The sequence below is a fragment of the Cloeon dipterum genome, chromosome 4, assembly GCF_949628265.1.
Source record: "Cloeon dipterum chromosome 4, ieCloDipt1.1, whole genome shotgun sequence".
In the NCBI taxonomy this organism is placed as follows: Eukaryota; Metazoa; Arthropoda; class Insecta; order Ephemeroptera; family Baetidae; genus Cloeon; species Cloeon dipterum.
This window is the reverse complement of record NC_088789.1, coordinates 8002122-8025580: the sequence shown is the minus strand read 5'-3', so window position 1 is coordinate 8025580 and position 23459 is coordinate 8002122. Positions and strand designations below refer to the sequence as shown.

Sequence of the window (23459 nt, the reverse complement as noted above, 5' to 3'; positions counted from 1 at the left end):
GAACACAAAAGCAGGTATTTTCAACTGAAACAGTCGTTGCAACTGCTCCACTATATATTTTGTTAGAAACACTATATTACAGTACAGCTTAGGGCGTGTTTAAATATTGTTAATATTCACAATGCCCTGGTTCATTATACATAATAATAATAATTTTAATATTCAAGGGCAATAAATACACCACGTATCTGCACGCGCGATTTTCTGGCGGCGCCGAATCAGAGCGGGAAATAGTGAGTGTGTGTGTGTGTGTGTGGTCGGCGCAGAGAGCAAACTCTGCTGCGCACCCTTAACATCCAACAGTTTTTGCATTTTTCTCTTTAGTGTGTGTGTGTGTGTACCCTCGTTTCATTTTAATTCTTTTTATTTCATTAACTGGTAAGCAGCCCTGCGTTGGTTGAGTTACTTTTGGAATATCTACACTGCAGGGGCGCCGTTTGGTCTGGGAAGTGAATTCTCTCGCACAACCGTTTCCACTCCACTACGATTTGATTCAGTTGTTCGACTCGTTCATATAAACTCTTCTTAGTAATGGTGGTCACATTGAAAGATCTGTGGATTTGTGAATTGAGTGTGTATCAACAACAACCACACAGCGGCGTGATTGGAGGAATCGATTAATTGGCTTCCGAGGGCGCGGGCGGCCCTGAGAGAGGCGCGGGCCGAGCGAGGAGAACGAGAGATCCGCGTGGACCGCCCGCCCGCCAACACTCGTTAGACAAAAACAATTAGTAAATTCATGATATGGACGCTTCACGAACAAGCAAAGAGCACAATGTGGAGAGGGGCCAATTCGGAACTGCGTTATCGAAATATTTACGTTGGTCTCGCTTTTTTTACTCTTCACTCAGCTGCTGTTGTAGTAACGGAGCTACAAAATAAATAACGAAAAATGAGTATCAAAGACAAGCCTTTTTCCTCACTTATGTTTTGACACTTCAACACAGACAGATTCATCTCTCGCGTACAAGTAAGCTGCATTTAACTGCATTCGCTTTTCTCGGTCGTTCAGAAAGATTCGCAAAGTTCTCCTCCGAATCGTCAACATTTTCACGCAAAGTCTAAATAGAGTTCGGAGGCACAGCCAACATTGTTGGAAAAATTTCAATGCATTTTGGTGCGTGATTGAGTTGCCTTTTGAGAGGGGAGGGTAGGGGCAGGGCCAGGGAGCAAAACCAGCAGAAATGCGTGTCCGCTAAAAGCACGGCGGATGGTCTCGCTAAATTACGCTTAATAAAATCACAGAACGAAAAATAAATAACAAACTCGCATATCAACAAAAGGCACGGTGAACCGAAAACTATAAATCGCATGAGGGAGTAAAGAGGGGAAGGGGAGGGCTTAGGTGTATCAGTTATACGACGTCATTGCTTGTAATTGATGCCTTCGGGGGTATTAAAATGATATAACAATGATTAATCAATTAATTGCAGTATTCACAGTTACGTTAGTTGAATTTTATATCAAAAATGTTGATTCCTGTGAGACATACACACCAATACATGCAGACATGATTGCTACCTAAATACTCAGTATATTTATGTATAAAGAAGAATTCTCTCCACTGGTCTCTATTTCCAATACTGCTGGTACTGCACACCAATAATTATCAAGTACAAATCAATCGATCGATTGCCTAACGTCTGATCTGATCAGTAAAACCGGAGCCAATTCCACATTAATTTTTCTGTATAATGAAAACATTTCAGTCAATTCGGAAACTCAAAAGTAGATTTTTAAACTTATCACGTCTAGTTTCGTTCTAACTTTTTCTGTATTAGTTTCAAGGGTGAGATTGAAATCGAGAGTAAATAAACATTTTTAATTTGATTCAGCAGGTTGATTTGCTTTGTCCTGCAGAAAGAAAATGTCTGAAGATTCGTTTGGACAATTTACTAATAGGCAATGCACCCAAAAATTGCCAAAATATAAATGGAGTTTGTCCAGAGTTAAAATAGCCCAGATTATTTGTAACTGTGGATAATATATTTTTAAAAGTTTTGGTTTTAAAATAACTTTCAGAAAATAAAATTTTGCAAAGAAGATAGGCTTAAAAACAATTTATCTTGACTAAGACAATACGATTTTTTAATGAACAATTCCGAGACTAGCAAGCTGATTATTTTGTAAGATTTTGAAATTTGAATTAAAAGCTTATCACGCGTATCATCACTCGTACGAAATCCATTTGAAACGAAAAAAGTCGCAAATTTGATCGTTATCTGACAAATTGAGAATTCATTTCATATTCACGATTTGACAATAAATAGCCACATCTAGTATTTCCAGTCAGGAATTCCACTTCAAGAATCTGGGCTACATAAATTTGGGCACCTCCTAATTTCCTCAAGCTGAGGAAGAAATGATGAAGAGCACTAGGAAAGTTAAATGCGTATTGTAAATACTAATAAAATTTGAGGACCTTCTTTCGGCAGGACAAGAGGAGCAAATGGAATCTCGAAATTCAATTTAGACAAGCTCTCGTATAGTGAGTGTGGATTTCCACGCGCGTGTGTTTTGTTTGTGTTTTGTGTGTTTTTCTTTGCTACATAATTTCATCACAGATATACTCTTTCAAAATATTAAATACGCTGTCACGCGGCTCGCAGGATTCAGCAGCAGTTTCAGTTTCACGCAGAGCAGACACACACGCCGTGTCAATAAATAACTAACAACAACGATCAGCTTGTCCTCGTTCACTATCTCGACGACTGAGACTCGGACTCCTTTTTGTGCATGTCCATGTCGACGAGCCGCGACGGCGGCGTCGACAGTTTATGCGGCGGCAGCAGGGGCGGGCCCGGGGGCATTAACTTGGGCGACGGTGGAGGCGGCAGCTTGCCTGACGGAGGCGTCGGCGCGCCCAGCAGCGGCGGCAGGGGCGAGAAGAGGTGGTGCGCGGCCGCTGATGGAGGCGGCGTCGTCAGCTTGCCAGGCGTGCCCTGCGGGGGTGGCTTGCGCTCCATCATCGGCGGTCCGTAGAGCGACGGGGCGCCCACCATCGCCGCCTCCTCGCGCTCTCGAAACATGGCGGCGGCGGCCGCGTGCGCCGCCAGAGGGTTGAAGCGCATCGCCATCGGGTCGAAGCGGTGCGGGTGGTACGGGTCCCAGGCCGGTGGTGGCGCGAACGGGTGCGGCGGCAGCGGTGTTCCCGCCCCCGACGGCATCCCGCGCGGCATCGCCGCCGCTGCCGCCGCGGCGTGCTGACGCGCCATGTACAGGTAGCGTTCGCGCTCCATCATCGCTGCGGCAATCTTTTCGTCCTCGGCCTTGATCTGTTAAATTTAAAATATTTATTAAGGTTTGCTAGTACACCAAAGAGAAGCAAAATACAATGTTTACCGCAGGGTTGCTATTTCTTACCAACAAGCTTTTAAAAAGCAAACACGTTAAAAAATGGAATAATCAAGAAGTTGCTATCCACATATGGGATTAATTTTTTCTTTCACATGACAAGGATATGGCTCAAGAATACGTTGCCAAACATGCTGAGATGATTACTAGGTCATGTAACTCCATTTTTGAGGAAGATTCGTAAGTTCTAGATAAATAATTTCTAAAGCAAGAATGAAATTTTAATATTTATCAGAACGCAATAAAAACCTAGATTGAAATGGCTCATCGTACCATGTTTACAAGCCAAATTTAATTTAAATTCAACAGTTTCTTTAATGAAAATACCTTGATGTCGCCGTTTTCGTTGGCCGGGTTGCGCAGCGGCGAGCGGTCCCTGCTACTGTGCGAGAGTCCGACCGGTGGCTTCCGGTCAGGCGGCGTGGCGGCCGTGTTCCGGTGGTGGTGACTAGAGTGGTGGCCATGGTGGTGCTGCATCTGCTGCTGCTGCTGCTGCCGCTCCATCATCATCTTCTTCTCGCGCTCGCGCTCCCGTCGCTCGAGTTCGCGTTCCCGCTCGCGCTCCCGTCGCTCCTTCTCCTCCTGCGACTTCTTGCGCGCCAGCTCAGCGGCCGCCTGCTGCGCCGCCCGCTCCTTCTCAGCTCTTTCTCTCTCCATTTCGGCGCGTTCTCGCTCCCGTTTCAGCCGCTCCCGCTCCTCCATCTCGCGCCGCTCCAGCTCACCCTTGCTCATTGACGACCAAGGACTGCCGTGTGTTGGCGGAGGGAAGCCTGGCGCGGTGCGGTGAAGCCTGTTGATAAGCGAAAAATTAATATCTCTGGAAAATCAATGGATGTTGAAACAATACAATAAATTGCAAGAGAAAAGTTAGCTATTTTTGATTAGGATATGAGTGAAAATTTTTAAATGGAAATGAGTAATGTCTAGCTCAAGAATTTTAAATTGTTAAGAAGAAACTATAAACTTGAATTGATCCCTTAACGAGTTCAAAAATTTGTTGGAAAATTGTTCTTAGGTTATTCGATCATTCTGACAAGTTAATTATTTATTCTCTACGCAAAATTAAACTATAATTCTTTATTCCTTCATAATGAAATGCTTTGAATATTTGTTATTGATATTTATGCTATGTTAAATACGGAAAATTTGAAATGATTCTGATCTTTGTAAAATATTGTTTTTCCCAGGCAAATTCAAACCTCATTAAAAGCCAAATAAGCAAAATAAATTTTAAAAAATCGGATGAAAAACCACCATACAATTTGAATCTCCTGATGAAATAAAAAAAAAAAACGCCTGGATTTGACTATAAATATGTGAATTTAAAGATTAGTTTTTCCAGTCGTTTTATACCTGCTCCATTGGTCGTGCACGGGCGAGGAGAGTTGTCCGAGGGAGTTTATCTCGCGGCCAGGGAAGACGCCGGGCGCGCCAAGAGGCGAGAGGCCCGAGAAGGGCGAGGCACCGGGTGGTGCGAACCCAGGGAACCTGGGGAAAGGCGACAGGTGGGGCGACAAGAAGGACGCGGGAGGGGGCGGCTCGACGAAAGGCGACGGTCTGTGGTGAGGTGGCGCCGGGGGCTGTAGCGCTGCGAACGCGGTCGACGCAGGGTTCATCTGCGGGGGCGGAAGGGGGCCTCCGAGCATGTGGTGCGGCCCTGACGGGGGCCGCAGGAGATCCGCCGGCTGCTGCTTGCCGGCTGCGATGACCGCCGCCTTCACCTCGGCCGCCTTGTTCTGCTGCTTGCTGTGGATTTCCCAGGCGATGCGTACATGCATGGCGTTCCACTTGCCCGATTTCTGCGGCAAAAAGGAAATTTTAGACATTGTCTGGCGTAACAGCAGGAATGAAGCAGTCAAATTTTTATCAGGCATTTTATTTTGATACGCGTACAACAGATGACGAATAGTCGAAAATGTTGGAATTACAACAACTACGTGCCCGGCTCCAAGCAGCTTGTTTTTTTATCAGATTGTTGACTAACTTTTGATTATAGGTGGCCATTGATGTCGAGATTAAAATAATTAAATCCCAAGTCGATTGGAGAGGTACTTGAGAAACTAATTGCCTTTTAGAGCACTGCTTCAATTAAATGCGATAAAAAGTGGCTATCTTGAATTGAACATTGATTTTACATGCAGCTAAGTATCCGTCTTTGAGTGTCTGCATGCCAGAAACACTGATAAGCCGCTTCTTTATTATTAAATAGCGTTTAGTGGGGGAAAGTATTACGGCAATATTATTATATCTACCAATTTGTCGGATTAAAACTGAAACCTACCACTGGTTTGGGTTTTGATGGGTCTGGTCCAATCTGCAATCAGGAACAAGAGAGGGGGTTAGCATGCAAACATAAACACAAAAGTAGTGAGGTTGGCTGGCGACTGTCAATGGACCAGAGTGAGGTGCAAAGCAAGCCAGAAAAGCAAGCACGAGTGGAAGTTCACTCTGCAACTCACAATCAGGCTGAACAAACACCTTTCTTTAGTCAACAAGCAGACCGATTAAAATTTCCATTTACAATGAAGATGAGTTGTTATTATCATAGCGAGTGAGAGAGATAGAGAGAAAGAGAGGAAGAGAGAAAGAGTCAGGCAGCAGTGTTTCCTGCGTCCGTTCCACTTTTGACTTTACCTTCGGGGCGAACGGCGTGAGGGTTGGCGGATTGAAAGGCGTGCCCCCGATGCCAGGATGCATGAGACCGGGGGTGAACGAGTTGTAGGCTGACAGGGCCAAACTAGACTGCCTGTAGAAGGGGCTGTCTACGCCGGGCAGTTTTGGAATGTCTTTAAACTGCAAAAAGACACGTCAAACGCTGGTTGTAGATGAGAAACGAAAATCACAAATCATAAAAATGATATGGCTTTGATTTCGCCCGATAGATCATAAAACGTCCAAACTACTAACGAATCAACTCACATTCTTCAACACTTGCTTGAAGGCCCTCCGCTTTGGAAAATTTGGCGCAAACAGTGATTTTTAGTTGAAATTAAGAGCAAGGAACTCACCTGGCCAACCATAGGCGGCGGCATCATCGGCGGGATGATCGGGGAGGTGGTGTGCTGGTGGACGTGCGTGTGTTGGTGCTGGTGGTGATGCATCTCGGCCCTGAGGAAGGGTGGCGGCGCCAACGCAGCCCTGTCCTGACTCGAGGCCAGGAATCGCGAGTCCAGCTCCCGGCGCAGCATGTCCGCGCTCGACGTGAACAGCGACTCGGCTGAGAAGGGGTTCGGGTTGGCCGCCGTCGTCGTGGCCGCCGCTTGGGCTGACGAGACGGCCGGCGACGAGGCGGGCGGCGGCGCCAGGTGCGGCGGCTGGAACAGCTGCGGCGCCGAGACGGGCGGCGCGAACGGGCCCGACGAGGAGGCGGACGCCGCCGCGCTTGACACCGGCACCGGCAGGGGGTTGAGGGACGAGGCGGCCCACGGCGGGGGCGCCACGCTGGCTGACACCACGGGGGACTTGGCACTGAAGCTGAGCAGGCCGCCTGGCGTCGACGTCGACGTGCTCGCCGCGGCCTGCGTACTGCTCGCCGCGGCCGTCGACGAGCTCCTGCTCAGACTGCTCACATTTCTGCGAACAAACGCAAACAAAATGTTGTTTTTTTATGCCTCATCTCTTTGACTTCCAACTTAATTGGAGAATTTTCTTGTTGATAGATGGTGAAAAAGGAAAAACTGATTTCGCTATTCAGGTCTTACAAAAAAGACAAAAAAAGGGACTGAATCATTAGAAATTTGGCTCTCATCAAGTCTTGAAAACGACTCCAACAAAGAACGTCTACGCAATTCTTATAACGGGGCCGTTAAATCTACCAAAGAATTTCTCCATTTCGCGGACAATTTCAGAAAGAGACCTTTCCAAGCAAACAAAATATCGAAATAGATTTGAAACCAGAAATTTAACAAGGAATAAATTCTTTCAACCTTTAAACCGTTAATCAAAAAGGCAAATATCCTAGAAGAAATTTCCAGTTAACTTCTACATCTCTAGCAAGAAGTTTACTTTTGTGAAAAAAGTTGATAGCTATGTAAATGCCTTGGTAATGGACTTGGACTAGAGAGCACTTTGCTCGGTGCGAAACAAGTTGCAGATATGGCCTCGCAGTCTGGTAAAACAAGGCCCAGGGGTGGCGAGCGTGTTGGGATAACACGCACGCGGAGGCACAAGAAGGAAGAGAGACTTACCCGAAGAGATCTCTATCCGCGCTTGGTGAGTGTGGTTTCCCAAGGGAGGAAGTCGAGTTTGTATCACGATTCGCTGTGGCCGCAGCCGAGGACGCGGCCGACGACGATGAGGAAGCCGCGGCCGACGGGGGGCCGGAGCTGATGGCCGGGGTCCACAGGGAGCCGCCGCCACCTGCCGGGGGCTGCAGGGGCGACCCCGACGTCGACTTGCTCGCGTTCGGCGCCGGCGACTTGCTCAGCCGCTGAAAAAGGACGAAGGCACAGGTGTCATTAAAATGGAGCAATAGGGCGGAGCGAATAAGTTCTAAGAATTTCATTTTGACTCACAGCGTACAAGATTCTGAACATCTTTGCCGCTTTACTTGACTGCAAATATTTAATGAATTTAGACAAGAGGCGAGAAGGAATTTAATCGATTTTCTCTGCTGCAGCAAAACTCGAGAACAAGAGAATAAAAAAAAAACAAACAGGCAGGTGGAGTTCAGGCAAGCGAGAAAAGAGCGGTGGCTAAATGAAATTTCACGCCGCTTTCAGCGGGCTGTTTTGTTTATTGTTGTTGCGCGGTGATTTATTCGTCGGTGGCGCACCGCTGCTCAGGGCATCCGAGCATTCAGAATTCCCAACTTTTTCACTACAAACGCTTAACACGCGTGTAGAAGCGTTAAGCCGGAATTCGCAGGCAACCCTTTGCGCCGACACGACTAAGGACGGCGGCGGCGACGTGAATCGTTAGTGTTTTTCAGCGCCGGCGTGAGGGCAAAAAAGTTTTCACACGGCTTACTACATTTCTCATTACTGCAGCGGCGGCGGCGACGGCGGTGGCAGCAGCTTTTCATGCCCAAAAAAGCGGCGGCGTGCAGGCGGAGGAAGCAAAAAAGTTGCCCGGATTTACATGGCGCACAGGTTCTTTCACGGCCGCTGTTGTACCATGCATAATTAAGTTCCTTTTTTGAGTTGCACTCACTCACTCACTCCTTTGGCGAGGCCTGGCTTTACTAATTACACACACTGAGCGGAGGGCGGGGTTGCAAAGGGCCAGCGTGCCAGAATCAACAAGGCCTGAAAATTATTCCGGCACCCTGCACACCGGGCGTTTTTGTGTTTCGAGCTTTGAGGTTTGCTGCAGCCAGCCGGCCGGTCGGGTGGTCGGTTTGGCCGGCTGGCCGGCCGGGAGCACGTCACGACGCTCGCTCGCGGGGATGAGAGAAAGAGAGGGTGAAAAAACCCTTAACACATACACACACGCCGCCGAAATTCGCTCGGCGGACCGGCATGACGTCTGTTTTAAAAGGGCTTAGCGCTCGCACACGTCCCGCCCTAAATGGAATAAAGGCAGTTTTTGCCCCAAAACTGGAACTGGGGATTATAATTGTAAGCCGACTCAGCGCGAAATGTTATTTGGGCAGTGGGGATTACGGCGAGGAATTACGCTCGTTGGCCGAATTTAATTGTAACGCGGAAATTGTCGAGAATCACTGCGAGCAAGCACCGGGTATGCAACCGGCGTGGCGCGCGAGCGATTCGGTTGCATAGTCAGTTTCTGAGTCTATCCGCATTTGATTCATTTTTTTCTGTTAAATAAATAATCAAGTATTTTCTAAAAATAAAAAATAATTATGCATTAAAAAACAAATTAGTTGGTTTAAAATCGTATCTCGGTCGATATGTACCGCTTTGGGGCACCATTTGATGCTCAACTCATACAAATAACGTGTAAAAATAAGTATTAAATTGCTAAAATATCCTATTTCAAAAAGGAGCCTATTAGGAAACACGACCGAAAAATGTATTTTTATAAATTCTACTATAAATATGGACAAAAACCGAAACAAAATACGCTTTTGGCAGTTTTCGACGGTTTTGAGTAAAGCTCAGATGGCTCTAAATTGCATAATTCCAGCACGGGAAGGTTAAAAACTCTGGAAATATCGATCGTCTGAATTTCACAGCCCTCCAAATGAAACACCGGGAAAAAGGGTCCATAGGGAGATTTCGACCAATTCGAGGACACGCAGTCTCGAAGGCTACCTGTTTTGCAACAAATCCGGAAGGGATTCGGGAAAAATACCGGCGAACGCTCGGGGAGATTGAACGATCTCATGAGAAATGTGTCAGAAAAGCACGCGGCCTGGTGGGCGGCGAGGCGAATCCAATTTGCAAATCAAACGCGCTGATCAGATAAACTTTTTGCCGTCAGCCTACGAATTTCCGAGCAGATTACGTGCAGGATGTTGATTGCGAGAGCCTGCTTTCCAGGCACGGCGCTCGCCATCAATTATTCAGCGCGCGCGGCAAGCAAGGCAGGTAGGTAGGTTTTCATCCGGCCGAATCTCTTTTCCGCTCGCGCGCCGCTAAATGGAAAAGAGCACCGGCTGGAAGTACACAAGTGAGCAAGCGAGTGAAAGAGCAAGCGAGCGAGCGAACAGGCGAATGAGTGAGTGGGTGCACGAGGGGTTTGTCAGAATTTCCGCTCGTTTAGTCTGCAAGCGAGTCGGCAGGCAGCTCGTTCGCTAATACACGGGCGGTGTAATGCGGTCGCTCAAATTCTCACTTAATCTCCGCGGCGCTCGCTCACTCGCTCGCTCGCTCTCTCAACTGAATTAGCTGCTCTCTCTCTCTCTCTCTCTCTCTCGCTCACTCGTTCGCTTGCTGTTAATTAATTAAAAAGGCACTAATTGGATTCGTTCACCCACGATTCCCGGTTACGTTCCGCTCGCTTTGTGCTGGTGTGTGTATGTATTTTATGCTGTGCGTGCGCGCGCGATTTTCAATTCACAGCCTGCAGAGAGAAGACGGCGGCTCCTTTCAAGATTTACGCGAGGAAATCCAACCACACAGCTCTTTTTGCGCTTCTCCGAGCAGCAAAAGACGCAGAGGAACTTTATTCAAACGCATGCTGCATCAAATAGAAGATTATTTTTCTCTGCATTTGTAATAAATTTGCTAATTTATTACTGCAGGCAATTTGTTCTACCCCTAGGTCGAGCAGGTTGCATACCTTCTAAATTTTAAGTTTATAGAGCTCCCTCAACAAAATAAAGCTTTTTTCACTAAAGGATGCTACCTAATAAAAAAGTTTTTAGTTTACTCTGCAGACGAGATTTTTATAATTAAATAACAACAAGGAGGAGCTCGTGTCAATGTACATACCGCCTTTTAACTCTCACCTTTCTTGTCAGTTCCAGAAAGATTTTTGTAAATTATGTATCGCGTAATTAAATTTAGCCTCATTCAACAAATTTTGACTGGGAAACTCTTTGAAGGTTTGCTCGTTTTGTAAAGTAGTGATCTCATTGGATTCGTGTAGCCTGGCGGGATGTGAAACTTCCATGTACCAGTTTGGTCCATTTCCTTGTTTTGAAAAAATTTCGAATAGATGAAAATTGATTTAAAATACAGCTCTTGTTTAATTTATGCAAAATAAAAAGAAAATTAAAATTTGTTAAAAAACAAATAGTCACTTGTCACATAATTGTGACATCCCAAAATTTTTCTCTAAAGTGTTTTCTTCGATGCAGCTTCTATTAATCTTTAACATTAAATTTACAATTTGTGTCGTGACGACATAAATTAACTTTCAACTTATCATATTAAAGAATAATTCCTCAATAAAAAATTGAGCTTGTTTACCTGCTATTCAGATTAGATATTCAGCCACTAATAAGTTAGTCCTATTTTTTTGCCATGCCAAAATCTAGAAACTGGCCAAAACGTAAAAATGGACACAATAATCAATTGGTCGATAAAATAAAGACAGCCTGTTACCCAAAATTGGACGGAAGCAAATTAAAACGTGGCGTTCTTTCCTTCGTTTGTTCCCTTCTACGCGGATATTTGTGAAATTTCATCTGCCATGAAAATCTTCTCGTAGCAAAGATATTACTTCTTGCCAGTCAGTAAATAAATTACGTTAAATATTTAATTGAAAATTAAATAATACCAAAAAAATTTTTTGATAAGATAAGAAGCCGACTTACCTCGTTCCGGTGGATCGCAGCGGCAGCTCCAGGTGACGACGGCGCCATGTAGGGTGACGGCGCCGTTCCCGGTACCGTCACCGACGAGTAGGGTGCGTAGAGGGGAGGGTAGGAGGGCGCCGCGGAGCCGGGCGGCGCCGCGGCCGCCGTGTCGGTGACCATAGCCGCGACGGCCGCCAGGGCGGAGGGCGGTGGCGACGCAGACGAGAGCACCCTCGGCGGCGGCGAGTCGGGGGACGCCCTGGCGGAGGCGGGCTGCAGGCAGTTGAGGGGCCGCCGCGAGGGCCGGTGCGGCACCCGCAGCGAGATCACCCCCGGCAGCGAGGGGGCCGGCGTCGGGGGCGGCGGCAGGTTGGTCGCTGCCGAGCTCGTGGGGATGGCCGCTGCGCTTGGGGCCGTTGCTGATCGACGCGGGCTGGCCGGCAGCTCGCCTGCTGTGGATTCCATGCACATAATGTCAAATTTTGCCTTTTTTGTTATCAAACGAATGCATGCGTTGTTAGATAAAGAGGGTGTGGACGTGGACATTGAGATTATTAATTTTTTTGTGGGACAGTTGGAAAATATCCGGAGGTTTGGTTTAACATCGTTATTCGTCGCATTTAATAAATTATTTTTTAGACAAAATATCATGCTTCCATACTCATTGTTATAATTTTAATTATTAATATTATGAACATAATAACGATTGCAGATGTAATTTCGGTAGTGAGACTTGCGAAAAATATCAAATTCAAGAGTGTTAAGTAAGAAAATTGACTTAGAGAGAAGCAGCAAAAATATCAAAATTATAGATTTAGTGTTGCACGCATACCGCTTTTTAAAAAAAAATCAATGAATATTAGTATTGATGAGAGATATTTAAACAATATTCATTTTCATTTTCTTCAACGCCACCAGTCAAAGTTTATTCAGATATTCTCCTAAATCATAGAGGTTTCCCTTTTTTACATTTTAAACTTTATCGCCACTCTAGTCTTTATTGCACAATTCTCTTTCGATCTAATTAGAATTTTGGTTTATATTTTAATTAGATTTCCAGATTGTAAGTCGAAGGATTATTCACCATGCATATTCATATGCGTCAAAAGATACAAAATTGAAAAAAGGCTTTTCATTTGAAATTCTTATTTAATGCAATTATGAATACGGAATAAAAGGATTAGAAGCCACAAAAAGTTGACAAAAGACATTAAATTTTATTCAAGACCAACTTGGCATAAAAAATTCTTCACGTAAAAGGAGAGATTAAGCCAAACTCGAGAAAAAGGATCTGAGGATTACCATGCAAGGACAAAGTTGCTGGGAATTTCAGTTTTTTACGCACAAGTGGCCGAAAAAAGGGAAAGTCGCTGCCAAATAAATTAAAGCATGCAGTGAAACGGCTCAAAAACGAGCTACTTCACAATTTACTTGGCTGTCAAACGACATTTCAGGCATTCGCCGAGGCTCTTTTTGCGGCGGGCAAAAGAGTCGGGAAGAAATTCCGGCCCACCATCGAAAATAGAATAAAGCTTTATGGGCGGCGGTGCGCGCAGAGCAAATTTTTAATGGTCCCGTAAAAGTAAACATATAAAACCGATGATGTTTTTATAAACTCACATTTCCTGGATGCAGTAAAAAGATCAGAGCCAGTATCAGAAGCCTGTGAACATAAAAATAGGAGCATTAAATAATCTGTGCGTAGGGCAGGCGAGTCACATCATAAAAAGGGAGGCAAGCGCAGAGAGCAGACCGACTGGACGCAGTAACAATCATGCGACTGCTGCGCGACTATTACCCCGGCTGTAAAAGCGGACAATAGAAATAAGCAGCGGAATTAGTGCTCTTTGGGGATGCCATTTGTGTTTGCGACGACGACTCTGGCCTAATGCAAACCACCGCGACAACGTCCGATTCGCCGCCGCCGTCGTAAATCGCGCGCCAAGAGTGCTTCTGCAAACAAGGGCAAAAAGCTTTTTGTGTGCGGTGACTTTGTTTACAAGTAGTTTGATTTGTGTCTTCGCAGACGTGACTATCTTTTGTTCTTGCCGAGTCACATACTGAGCTGTTCCACAATACATAACATAAATTTGTCTCCCACGTACGATATTCTAATTTTTAAAGAATTGGTATCAACGTAACGTGGCTCATCAGTCTCTCTGTACACAGTGAAAATTTATATTTGCTATATTATTGTAACATTTGATAGCATATAAAGCCTACAAAAGCACCAGCTAATAATTTTTTGGAATTGGCTGGACTTTGTGATCATTTTTTAAGATATATACAAAAATAAAAGCGTTTCTGATTTTTTTGCTGTTTTTATTTTTAAAAAACTGAATAATTAAAATTGCTGTTCAATTTGTAACAGTTAAATTACAAAATAATTTGAAGCTTTGGAAAATGCAAAGAAAGCCGTGGCTCAATTTAGTGGCAGCTACTAAAGCGCCACTGCTTTGCGTACAAGACGAACAAAATGAGATTCCGACTGCAATATAGCGAATGGAAATAAAGTGATCGATTTTTCAATAAATCTCATCGCTAAAGACTGCACTTTAAGCATGCACAGCCATATTTCAGCAGGCAATTCAGATTGCCGCAAATTTCCCTGCTCCTCCTCGGCAGCAGCATATTGAAAGTGGAGGAGAAAGGCGTGCTATCCGGCCCGCGAGGGGGTCGGTGGAGGAAAAAAACAAATTGCACGTAGCGCCATAAACTGGCTGGCTGGGCGCGCGTCCTATAAATTACTCGGCTTTTCACTGCGGAGTAAATTTCCTGGAAAATATTCCCCTCGCCCCGAATTTACGGCCGGGCCTCTGAATACTTGATAAGGGCGTGAATTGTGCTGCCGATAAAAAAGAGCGGCGCGAGAAAAGAAAGTTCATCATTGGAAGCGGCTGGGCAGTGCGCGAACGACAAGTTTCTGGTGTTGCGGGGCGGCAAGTGGCTTTTATTCCCCGGACGGCCATTATTCCTGCTGGCTGGTGGGCGCCGCTTTTTGCATTGATGAGCTCTAAAAGGCCGGAAAATTCGCTCGCAAAAAGTTATGGCGGGCAGGGCCGTGAAAATCCAAGTGCCGCGGCAAATGGGCCCACGCCTGCTTGCAGAGTTATGTTCCTCGGGTGGATTGCGCACGCGAAGGACAATTTGCAGCAGCCACGTATCCCTCCCCCGTTCGCTCGGTGACCCGCGCACTCGCACAAATTAATGTGGCAATTCTTTTAACATTATTGCCGGCGTAATATGAAAAGATAACACGCCGTAATAAAAAAGCAGCAGTTTCTTCGGCTTTTACGGCCGTCGAGGGGCTGCTAATGCCTCGCAATAATTCCACGCGGCTTATAACCTACGACAAAATCGTGCAGAGTGCTCTATAAATTTGGTGCCAACTGTGAGCGAGGGAGAGATTGATGCACGAAAAAAAATCGAGTATCTATTACAAATTCTCGGAAATGCTGATTTTGACGTCTCACTTTGCGGTCTAATGTTGTTCCATACCGCAGCTTAATTGGCATCAGGCTCGTAAAAATTAAGTCTGCAGGCAGTCGGTCGGACGGTTTTATTCTCTTTTATGGCGCACAAGAAGATTTGTGCTCGCCTGCTCGTAAATTACATTTTTGACTGTTTTCCATCACGCTCGCTATGTGTGCGGCGGCGGGCTCGATTATCGTGTGGCGCGCCGTAAAGCTGCTGCGGCCATTAAACCGTGATTATGCTGACGACGAACGCAGATAAAATCAGCTTAAATGTAATTTTATGCTGTCACATTTACGGAGGCAAACGGGTGTAATAGGCTTTTCTGCGTCCGAAAGTGAATTTCGGGGCGCGAGGGGGACGACTTTGGGTCGTTGGCTCGCGCTGACTATTTATCAGCAGCGCTTTACGCGCGGCAATAAGAAGACGAGGGCAGGAAAAAGCTGTTGCAGCACTCGCGGCAGGGAAAATAAATAAGCAGTTGAGATGGCAAAAATATTTGCAGTTTCTCTATTCGGCCGGCTGTAAATTTGTTACATGTTTGATGCTATCAGCCGTGTTTTACAAGTTGGCCAAATAAGCACGGCAGTCACAGTTGGCAACTTTATCTGATGTTTGACTAACGTGCGTTTGATTGTAGCACAATGTTTCCTTTTCCACGGCACTGCGTCTTCCAATCGAGAAATTTATGGTGCTTTGGATCCCTTGTCAGCAGAGATTTGCATTGTTTCGCCGGGCCGCTGTTTTGGCATGTTTGCATGGCAAAGGTCACGAGATCAATAGAACAATAAACATGCAGGCGCACGATATAATTTATATACGAGAGAGTGAGTGTCTGTATGTGTGCTCAGCGGCAATAAAAACTACAGCACAAGAGAAGACCGTGTGTGTGTGTGTGTGCGAGTTGGGAAAAGATAATGGCGCGCGCACACAAAGCGCTGCTCGTCTTGATGTGCTTCCCTTTGTTTCTCCAGCGGACCATAAAAATAAAACGCAGATGATAGCGTTATTGCTGGCCGATTGATTTTCATGTTTGCAGTCGTCTTTATATGAGTGTGTATATATTCGCGTGCGTTCGGCCAACGACGACGACGAATATAACGAGAGACAGAAAGAGGAAATGGCTGCTGAGCACACTCTTCATATTTTTCTTCATTCTGCCGCGAGTCCAATTTGAGCCATCATCACCATATCAGCGCCGAGAATGCATAAAAGCAAGCAAGCAGGCAAGCAGTGAGGGTGGCTGAGGAGCGGGGCGAGCAGGCGGCCAGAATATTATACTTTTTGCAAAGTTCTTCTGCTTCCTCCTTTTCTTGTGCGCGTGCGATACATGCTTCTCCCCCATTTTCTAAAGTCAACCAAGCAAGAGGAAATCTGCTTTTTCCCGACCCTCGCACAGGCTCTCTCTCTCTCTCTCTCTCTTCTATCTCTCTCGGCTGCTATATGAATGCAGAGGCTCTCTCTCGCTCTCTCTTCATCCCCTGTAGCATTTTTTCTCCTCATTTTCAGAGCATTTCATTCCGCTTTTTCCCTCTCTCGCGCGCTCGCTCTCTTGTATATAAAAATACGTGTTCTCTGCGGCCGGGGCTTCTTTAATATTTTCTTGGCATATTGCTCTAGAGATGTGCCAAGATGCGGTTTTTGCGAGCGGACATTCCGCCGCAAAAAAGGGAACTTGTATCTCCTCTCCGTTTTATTATCATTTCATTGAATAAACAAGCGCGACGACTGCGTTGTTGCTGCATGCACGGAATATCACAACCGTACGCGCGGAGATTAAAACGGCCATTAAGACCCCGCTTGCTTTTTCATCTTCAAAGGCGGAGTAATTATCACCTCTCTTTAGCGCAACCCTCACTGCCGCCGCGTTGTCGTCTCGTCAGCGTCATTTACTTTTCCTCATTTGGCAAAAAAGCTAAGGGGGCAGGCAGACGACGAGATGGAGAGAGAAAAAAGTTTGCAATATCGGAAAACCCATTCCACTGCAGGTCTTCACGGAAAAGACGAGCGCCGAGATAAAAAAAGAAAGAAATCGCTGTGAGGCGCATTGGCACGGATATAAAAACTCGAGCGAGCAACTCTCCTCCCCATATAAATACGTATATTTTCGCAGAAGCTCTCTTCGGGGCTGGATGTTAAGAGAATAAAAAGAAGCGGCGGCCATAAATGTTGAATGGTTATTTGGTCGGCTGGCTGCGGGGCCATTACGCTCAAGTGAGTGCAAATCTGCTGCCAACGGATTGGTGTTGCGCCTCTCCGCATGCTAATAGACCCGACATCGACTCTGGCCCGTAATAACGACGACGACTATGCGATAGTGGCAATAATAATGATAGAGGCCGCCGAGCTGATCACGGGCGCTAAATTACAAGAGCGGCTCGACATGATGTACGATCACAGTTGTTACAAGGACTACGCGACCGCTGCGGTAGCACTATAATCGAGAGCGCCTCCGGACTCGAGGGCCCATCCAAAAATGACTTAATTCGCGATAATCAAGCGTCAATTGCACCGACAAACAAAACACTCTTGAGACTTGGGATTTCCACTCGGTCAAATATTTTCTTAACTCGTCTGTTTACATAAAAGGAAATCATGGAGTTTATTTTTAAAAATTATAACAAAACAAGTACTGAGTTACAAACAAAGTGGTAACTAAAGTGCAAAAATCGTGCTTTTCGAAATGTTGTTATGTTTTAAAGGCTTATTGAAGTGCACTAGTTTTAATTAAAAGATAAATTAAACGTTCACTTAAGGGAGCCTTAAAGTAGATTACATTGATTATATTTCCAATAGAATATTCATTCAAATCTCTAAAATGAGGAAGATTCCATTGGTAAATGGACGGTAAAATAGAATCAGATTTTTGTGGTAAATCGCTTCCGCAGTGTTAGCCCATTTGTGGAAAAATATTAATTTTTAACTTTATGATAGAATATCAGGAACTAGCTCCGAATATTGTTTTCTTGATTATTCTTTCATTTCGTTTGACAAGTCGGGTCAGATTATCATATGGTTGGACAAATCATTGATAAGATAATTTTACATGAGCTGAATCGATGCTTTAGAAAGAAAAACTAACTAATGAAATCTGAAAATGTTGGTTAACCCAACAATTTTTTTTGCCATGCGCATCGACTGAAAAGTCGCCTTTTTGGGTGAATAAATTTCTCAAGTCAAGAGTGATCGGTGTTTCAACAGGGCAGGTGAGACGCGCATTGTATCTTCGCCGATCCATCACGGCCGTGGCGCAAATATCGGTGCGTGTCATCCGAGATTGCGCCACTCAGTGCCTCACTCCTGACCGCCGCAAACCAGCACACGATAAAAATTCTGCGGTGCAGAACAATGGCCGCTCGATCCGCAGTGTGTTTTGATGCGAGCTGACAACCGAGCCGCGCGCACATTAGGCAGTCATGTGTGCTCACTTTTTGCCCATTCAAGAGCCCGGGCCATCCATCGTGTCGGCTGTCGCTTCATTAGTTTTCATTAGGCGTGCATGGTCGCCCCTCGTCGCCAGGCCGGCCGGCCAAAAATAAGTTTGTCGACGGACGCCACCACATGATAATTTCGACGGCCAAGTGCTATGAAAAATGGCCTCAATCCGTCCGCTCAGAGTGTGCTTTTTACACCGGGCAGAAGTGTCACTTTCAACAAATGCTTTCGACTTAAAGGGTGTTTCAATGTTCTTGATGGCTTATGCGTGTTCGACAAACTATGCAGCTGAAATGACGAGAACACGGAACATCAATCATCACCTTTCCTATCTGGAAATGACCAGCACAGGCGCCTGCCGCAGACTTTCTTATCGAGACTCCATTGGTTGTGGGAAAAACAAAACGAATTTCGAGGAAAAACACCTTGTGAAATTTGATTTGTGCTCGACGCTTTTGATGAAGAGGCTTGTGCGCCAAAACCCGACACCGGGGTCGTCGTCGTCGCCGCCAAAAGCACAAATTGAAATTTGAATAACAAAGGTGCTGACTGGGCCGGCCCGCGCGTCGTTCCGATTTCACCCCATTAATTTGATCGCGGCCGACTTCAATCGAGTCAGAGGTGCGTGTGCGCGCGTTTTTGCAGGCGACCAAGCTTGCACACGGGCGGCAACCGGAGGCAGAAAAACGACGGAGCACCCCTCGGCAGGTAAACGCCGCCGTTTGATGTCGGCTGATGGAATAGAGAAAAATAATCCGACAAGAGGGCAAATAATAAAATGCAACTGCGATTTGTTGTTGTGTTCTCTCCCGCTCCACTGTGTGTGTGTGTGGATGTGTGTGTGTGCGCGCAAGCATAATAAAAATCCTCTTTTTTAATACTCTTGAGCTCCCTTTATGCGAGTAAAGTTCAAAAGCGCTCGCAGTACGCCGCTTTCATGTATTAAAACCTGTAATAACTCTCTCGTCGTGCTGTACACGAGGATGATGATGATAAAAAAAATCTCCCTGCGAGAGAGAGAGAGAGAGAGAGAGAGAGAGAGAGAGAGAGGCGCTAGCGAGCTCGCAAGAGGCGAAATGAATGCTGGGCGGGCGCAATTAATCGATAATCAATATTAGGAGAGAAGCGGAAAAAAGAGTCAAGCGCAAAAAACACCCCTGCTCTCTCTCATCGCTGGATTTTTTTCGAGCGAGGAGTAGACGCCGCCGTGCGCGCGATTTTTCATTATCCGACAGCCCTCTTCGGCGAAATAATAATGAACACTTCATTTAATATCCAATCCGGTTATAAATATTGCATTACGTTTGATTAAGCGGCGTAATTATACGCCGCGCTTGAATTATTCAAGGCTGGTTTCTGCTCTCTTTTACATCAACGTCAATCTCTCCGATTTGTGTGTGTACGGGCGATTGAAAAAACGGTCGGGACCATTTTTCACTCTTGAGGTTAATTTCCAATTAAGGCTGCGGCGTGCACCTGCGTGGAACAGCTCTATTAGACGCTCGGCCAATTCAACAGTATGCTTTTTTTGTAATTAATAAGGACGGTCTAATGCATAGAGCGAATTTAATATTCATAAATCAGCTCGGCAGCCAGAGCCGCGCTCAGCCAAGATAATTAATTAACGCCGGCTTATGAGTATTTTTATTTGCACAACAGAAGAGCGGAGAAACATCATCATCAGCATCAGCAGCAGCGGCGGTTCCATCAATATCATGGCCGATGCAAGGTAAATAATGGACGGACGAGTGCTGTTTGTGTCTGTTTATTTTCTGCTCGTTACAAAATGCTTTTTGTTGAAAAGCTAGCTGCTCCACACACGCGCTGCTTACACATTTATATCCAATCATCTCTCTGCTTTTTATTTCGTGGATTTCGTGAGCACCATCAAAGCCAGCCTCGCGGGCTATTTCGGTATCAATCCACTTTTGTTTGCCAAACCAATTTCTGTCCACGTTGGAGAAGGCCGTTGGCTCTGTTGTTTGTCTCAAAATAACTGCTATGAAATGACGGATGTGCAGCCGGGAATAAATAATGGTATCAAACGTATATATGTTGCAAACCGTTTCCTGCTCACTTGGCAAACGCTTTACGCCGTGGAAAAAAATTTACACAACTCAATGGGTACCCTCTCGGCACATTTGTTTTTTCTGCTCGTCCCTGATTTTATTTCCAAAAGAACTCATGGATTTTTTCCTGTCCAATTCACCTTTGCAAAATACAATCGAATGAGATCCGCGGTGAATTACTTGTTGGATATGTTTTACAATACAATTTCTTAGGACTACAATAAATTAAAAAGATTGTAATAATATTTATTTTCAATCAACATAAACATAAATTTGACCTCAACGTCAACTACTATAAGATAAAGAATAAATCTCTCCTGAGAAAGATCAGAAAAAGTTTTCGCCGTTTGTTTTCAGGCCAAAAAGTTCGCCACGTAAATTATCCGATGCGCGTGCGAGTGCGTGTCGAGGGTCCCTCATGCGCATGTTCAAGACATGTTCTACATAGAACGAGCAACGGAGCAGTAAACGAGGTCGTAAAGATGTCATCACATTAAGCCAAAAAATAACCGCGTGCGCCCGCGTTCGAATGTTGTAGCCATCGCGGGGGTAAGGAGCGAGGCTGGATTCGGGAGATAAATAACGACCTATGGAAATAGAATCTGGAAACATGCCTGCATCGCTCTGCGGCGCTGAAAAATCGACGCCGATTAAGCCAGACTCGGTGTCAAACACCAAAGCGGCAACAAACTCGGGCGACAAATGAGTCGTTCGGAGCACGCCATTTGCCGGCCGAGGACGCGCACGTTTTGATGCTTCGCCTCATTTATTTCGCTTACTTACGAGCAAAAAAAAGCCGCAGCTCGAGGTTTACGCCGACAAAAACTTCCGCTGCTTCCTGCGGAGACGGACAAAATTGGCCGTTCCGTCGTCCAAAGTCATTTCCCGCGCCTTGATGTTGTCTCTTCCCCCCAACCGAGTTGTTTTATAATAATGAGCTTTTGTCCTTACAGACGTTGCACATTTGCCTGCTAAACAAACGCCAAAACAAAAAAACGAGCCTCGCGTGCCATTAATCGCCTTGTTCGATGCAATCTCGAGTTGGCAGCCCATCTTATAGCAGAGCATTTGTTAAAAAAGCAGCTTGATCGCGCCAAAAAGGTAGTGAAAAATGGTGCGCTTTCCGCGTAGGGGGACCGCATCGGAATTAGTCGCTTTTTTCCAAACTCATTTCCCTCCTGTTCCTGCCGGCAAAGTAATAATAATAAAAGAGAGAGGGAGAGAGAGAGAGCATGCAAGCGAGCGCGCGATTTCTTCCGAGTGAGCGGTTTCGCCAAAGATTTTCTCTCGCAGGAAGGCAGCAGCAGCAGGAAATTTCGGCACCACCGAATTTTTCCACTCGGGCGATGAATGGCAAGCGGCGCGGCACGTTTTATTATTAAATTACTCGGCGGACGGGCGGGTGGGGGCGTCGCTCTCACTCACTCTCTCGCCACCACAGCCTGTGCGAAAGTTCGTTTTCTCGGGGCGTGCTAATCTGCATTTGCGTCGCGAAACGCGTCGCGAAACACGTCGTGCCAAATTTGCCGGTTGCCATGGAGACGGGCCAAATTTCGCATTATATAGCCCAAATTTCGCATTATATAGCCCAAATATTCGAGCAATCCCGCATGCTTTCGAGAATGCGGCAATTAAGAAGAGATCCGCGAATTAAGGGAATCCGCCGGCGAAGAGGTTGAAATTCATCCCCCGGTATGTGTGGCGGCAGCGTCGTAAATCAAGCGATTTTATATTCCTCGCAAGTGATACAGCATTAATTCGGTGGAAATTCTTTCCCACAGGCTACACGCCGGTGAGTGCAGCGCGGCAATAACTTTTCTTTCTGCCGCGGCCGGAAAGTACGTGAGGTGAGTGGAAAGTGCCCTCGGCGCTCTTTCGCTCCTCCGGCGAATTTTAATGCGCGAGGAGCCAGCTCGGCAGGCAGGCAGCGAGTGTGAAACGACTCTCATTTAGCTGCGCGCCATATAATATGCGCCCCTTCATGCAACACGATAATTTAAGTAACGACGTGATTCGAATCAGATTATTTGCCAGCCGAGTAATTGAATCACCATCAAGTAGAAGTAGAAGCGCCAAGGAGAAAGAGGAGGCGAGCTCGTGAACGAACGACGCGTCTGCAGTTAATATTGTTGTCAGCGGAGCTGCCAACCGACGAGACTGCTTATTCGATTTCGCAACTCGCGCCGAATGCCAATTATTGTATGTGTGTATATGTATATTGGGCGCGTCGTGGCTGCTGCTGCTGTTGGCAGCCTTCTTGCCCTCGTCCGTCGACGTTTGACGAACTTGCCGCCATGCTCGTTAGACACTCAAAGGGACGGAAATTCGCAAGCTGGGCTAATTTCGGCAGCAGCAGTAGCGGGTAATTGCTGCGAGTGAAGAGAGAATTTGCTCATGCGGATCTGGTTTCCAATCGGGGAACACCCAACAAAGAGGAAATCTCAAATTTCAAAATGCACAACCAGCACATAAGACGAGACTTGAACTTTTAAATTCATTTTTTACTGTTGATATTTAATTATAATTACAAGCAAAGAGCGTGCGGCGAGTATAACAAATGTTGCGAAATTCGATGCAATTCCAATCTGGAAATCTCGCATTTCAAATTGTTCTCGTCTTGTGTGAAAAGCATTCCGCGCAGAGATGCCAATCTCGAATAATGAAAAACAGTCAGCGATACGATCTAAACAGCAGGCTCGATTCCGTATGTCGAAAGTGAATTCACTGCTGCAGCAGCAAACAATGTAATAATTCCGTGCCCCGGAGACGTGGCAATTATTAACAAGAGTAATTATTATTATCGCAGCGTAGTGCAGAAATTACGCGCGTAATTCCAAGAAGTTCATGCTCGGCGACATTGGAAAATTGTCTCCGCGGCGACGGCCTGCGTTTGGTACCAATTAAAATTTTATCTCTCACTTAATTAAGGCACCGACGAGTGACGTATCGTAATTACCAAAACGGCGGCTGAGAGCGCGAAA

General features: G+C 45.9%; 1 protein-coding gene across 10 annotated transcripts in view; it reads right to left on the bottom strand.

Moving 5' to 3' along the window:
* Positions 1-15: 15 nt before the first annotated feature.
* LOC135942375 (fibrosin-1-like protein) overlaps positions 16-23459 on the bottom strand; it is a 109353-nt gene continuing 85909 nt past the window's right edge. For 5 of the 10 annotated variants that reach the window (XM_065488457.1, XM_065488459.1, XM_065488464.1 and 2 more), the window contains 10 exons: positions 13121-13163; positions 11519-11952; positions 7542-7783; positions 6363-6927; positions 6274-6303; positions 5989-6147; positions 5637-5668; positions 4708-5157; positions 3682-4144; positions 16-3275 (listed from right to left, as the gene is read on the bottom strand). In XM_065488457.1, the coding sequence (XP_065344529.1) occupies positions 2700-3275; positions 3682-4144; positions 4708-5157; positions 5637-5668; positions 5989-6147; positions 6274-6303; positions 6363-6927; positions 7542-7783; positions 11519-11952; positions 13121-13163 (2994 nt within the window). In that variant the 3' untranslated portion in view covers positions 16-2699. Of the gene's footprint in view, positions 3276-3681; positions 4145-4707; positions 5158-5635; positions 5669-5988; positions 6148-6273; positions 6304-6362; positions 6928-7541; positions 7784-11518; positions 11953-13120; positions 13164-23459 lie in introns of all 10 variants that reach the window. The other 5 variants (XM_065488461.1, XM_065488466.1, XM_065488458.1 and 2 more) reach the window with 4 other exon arrangements.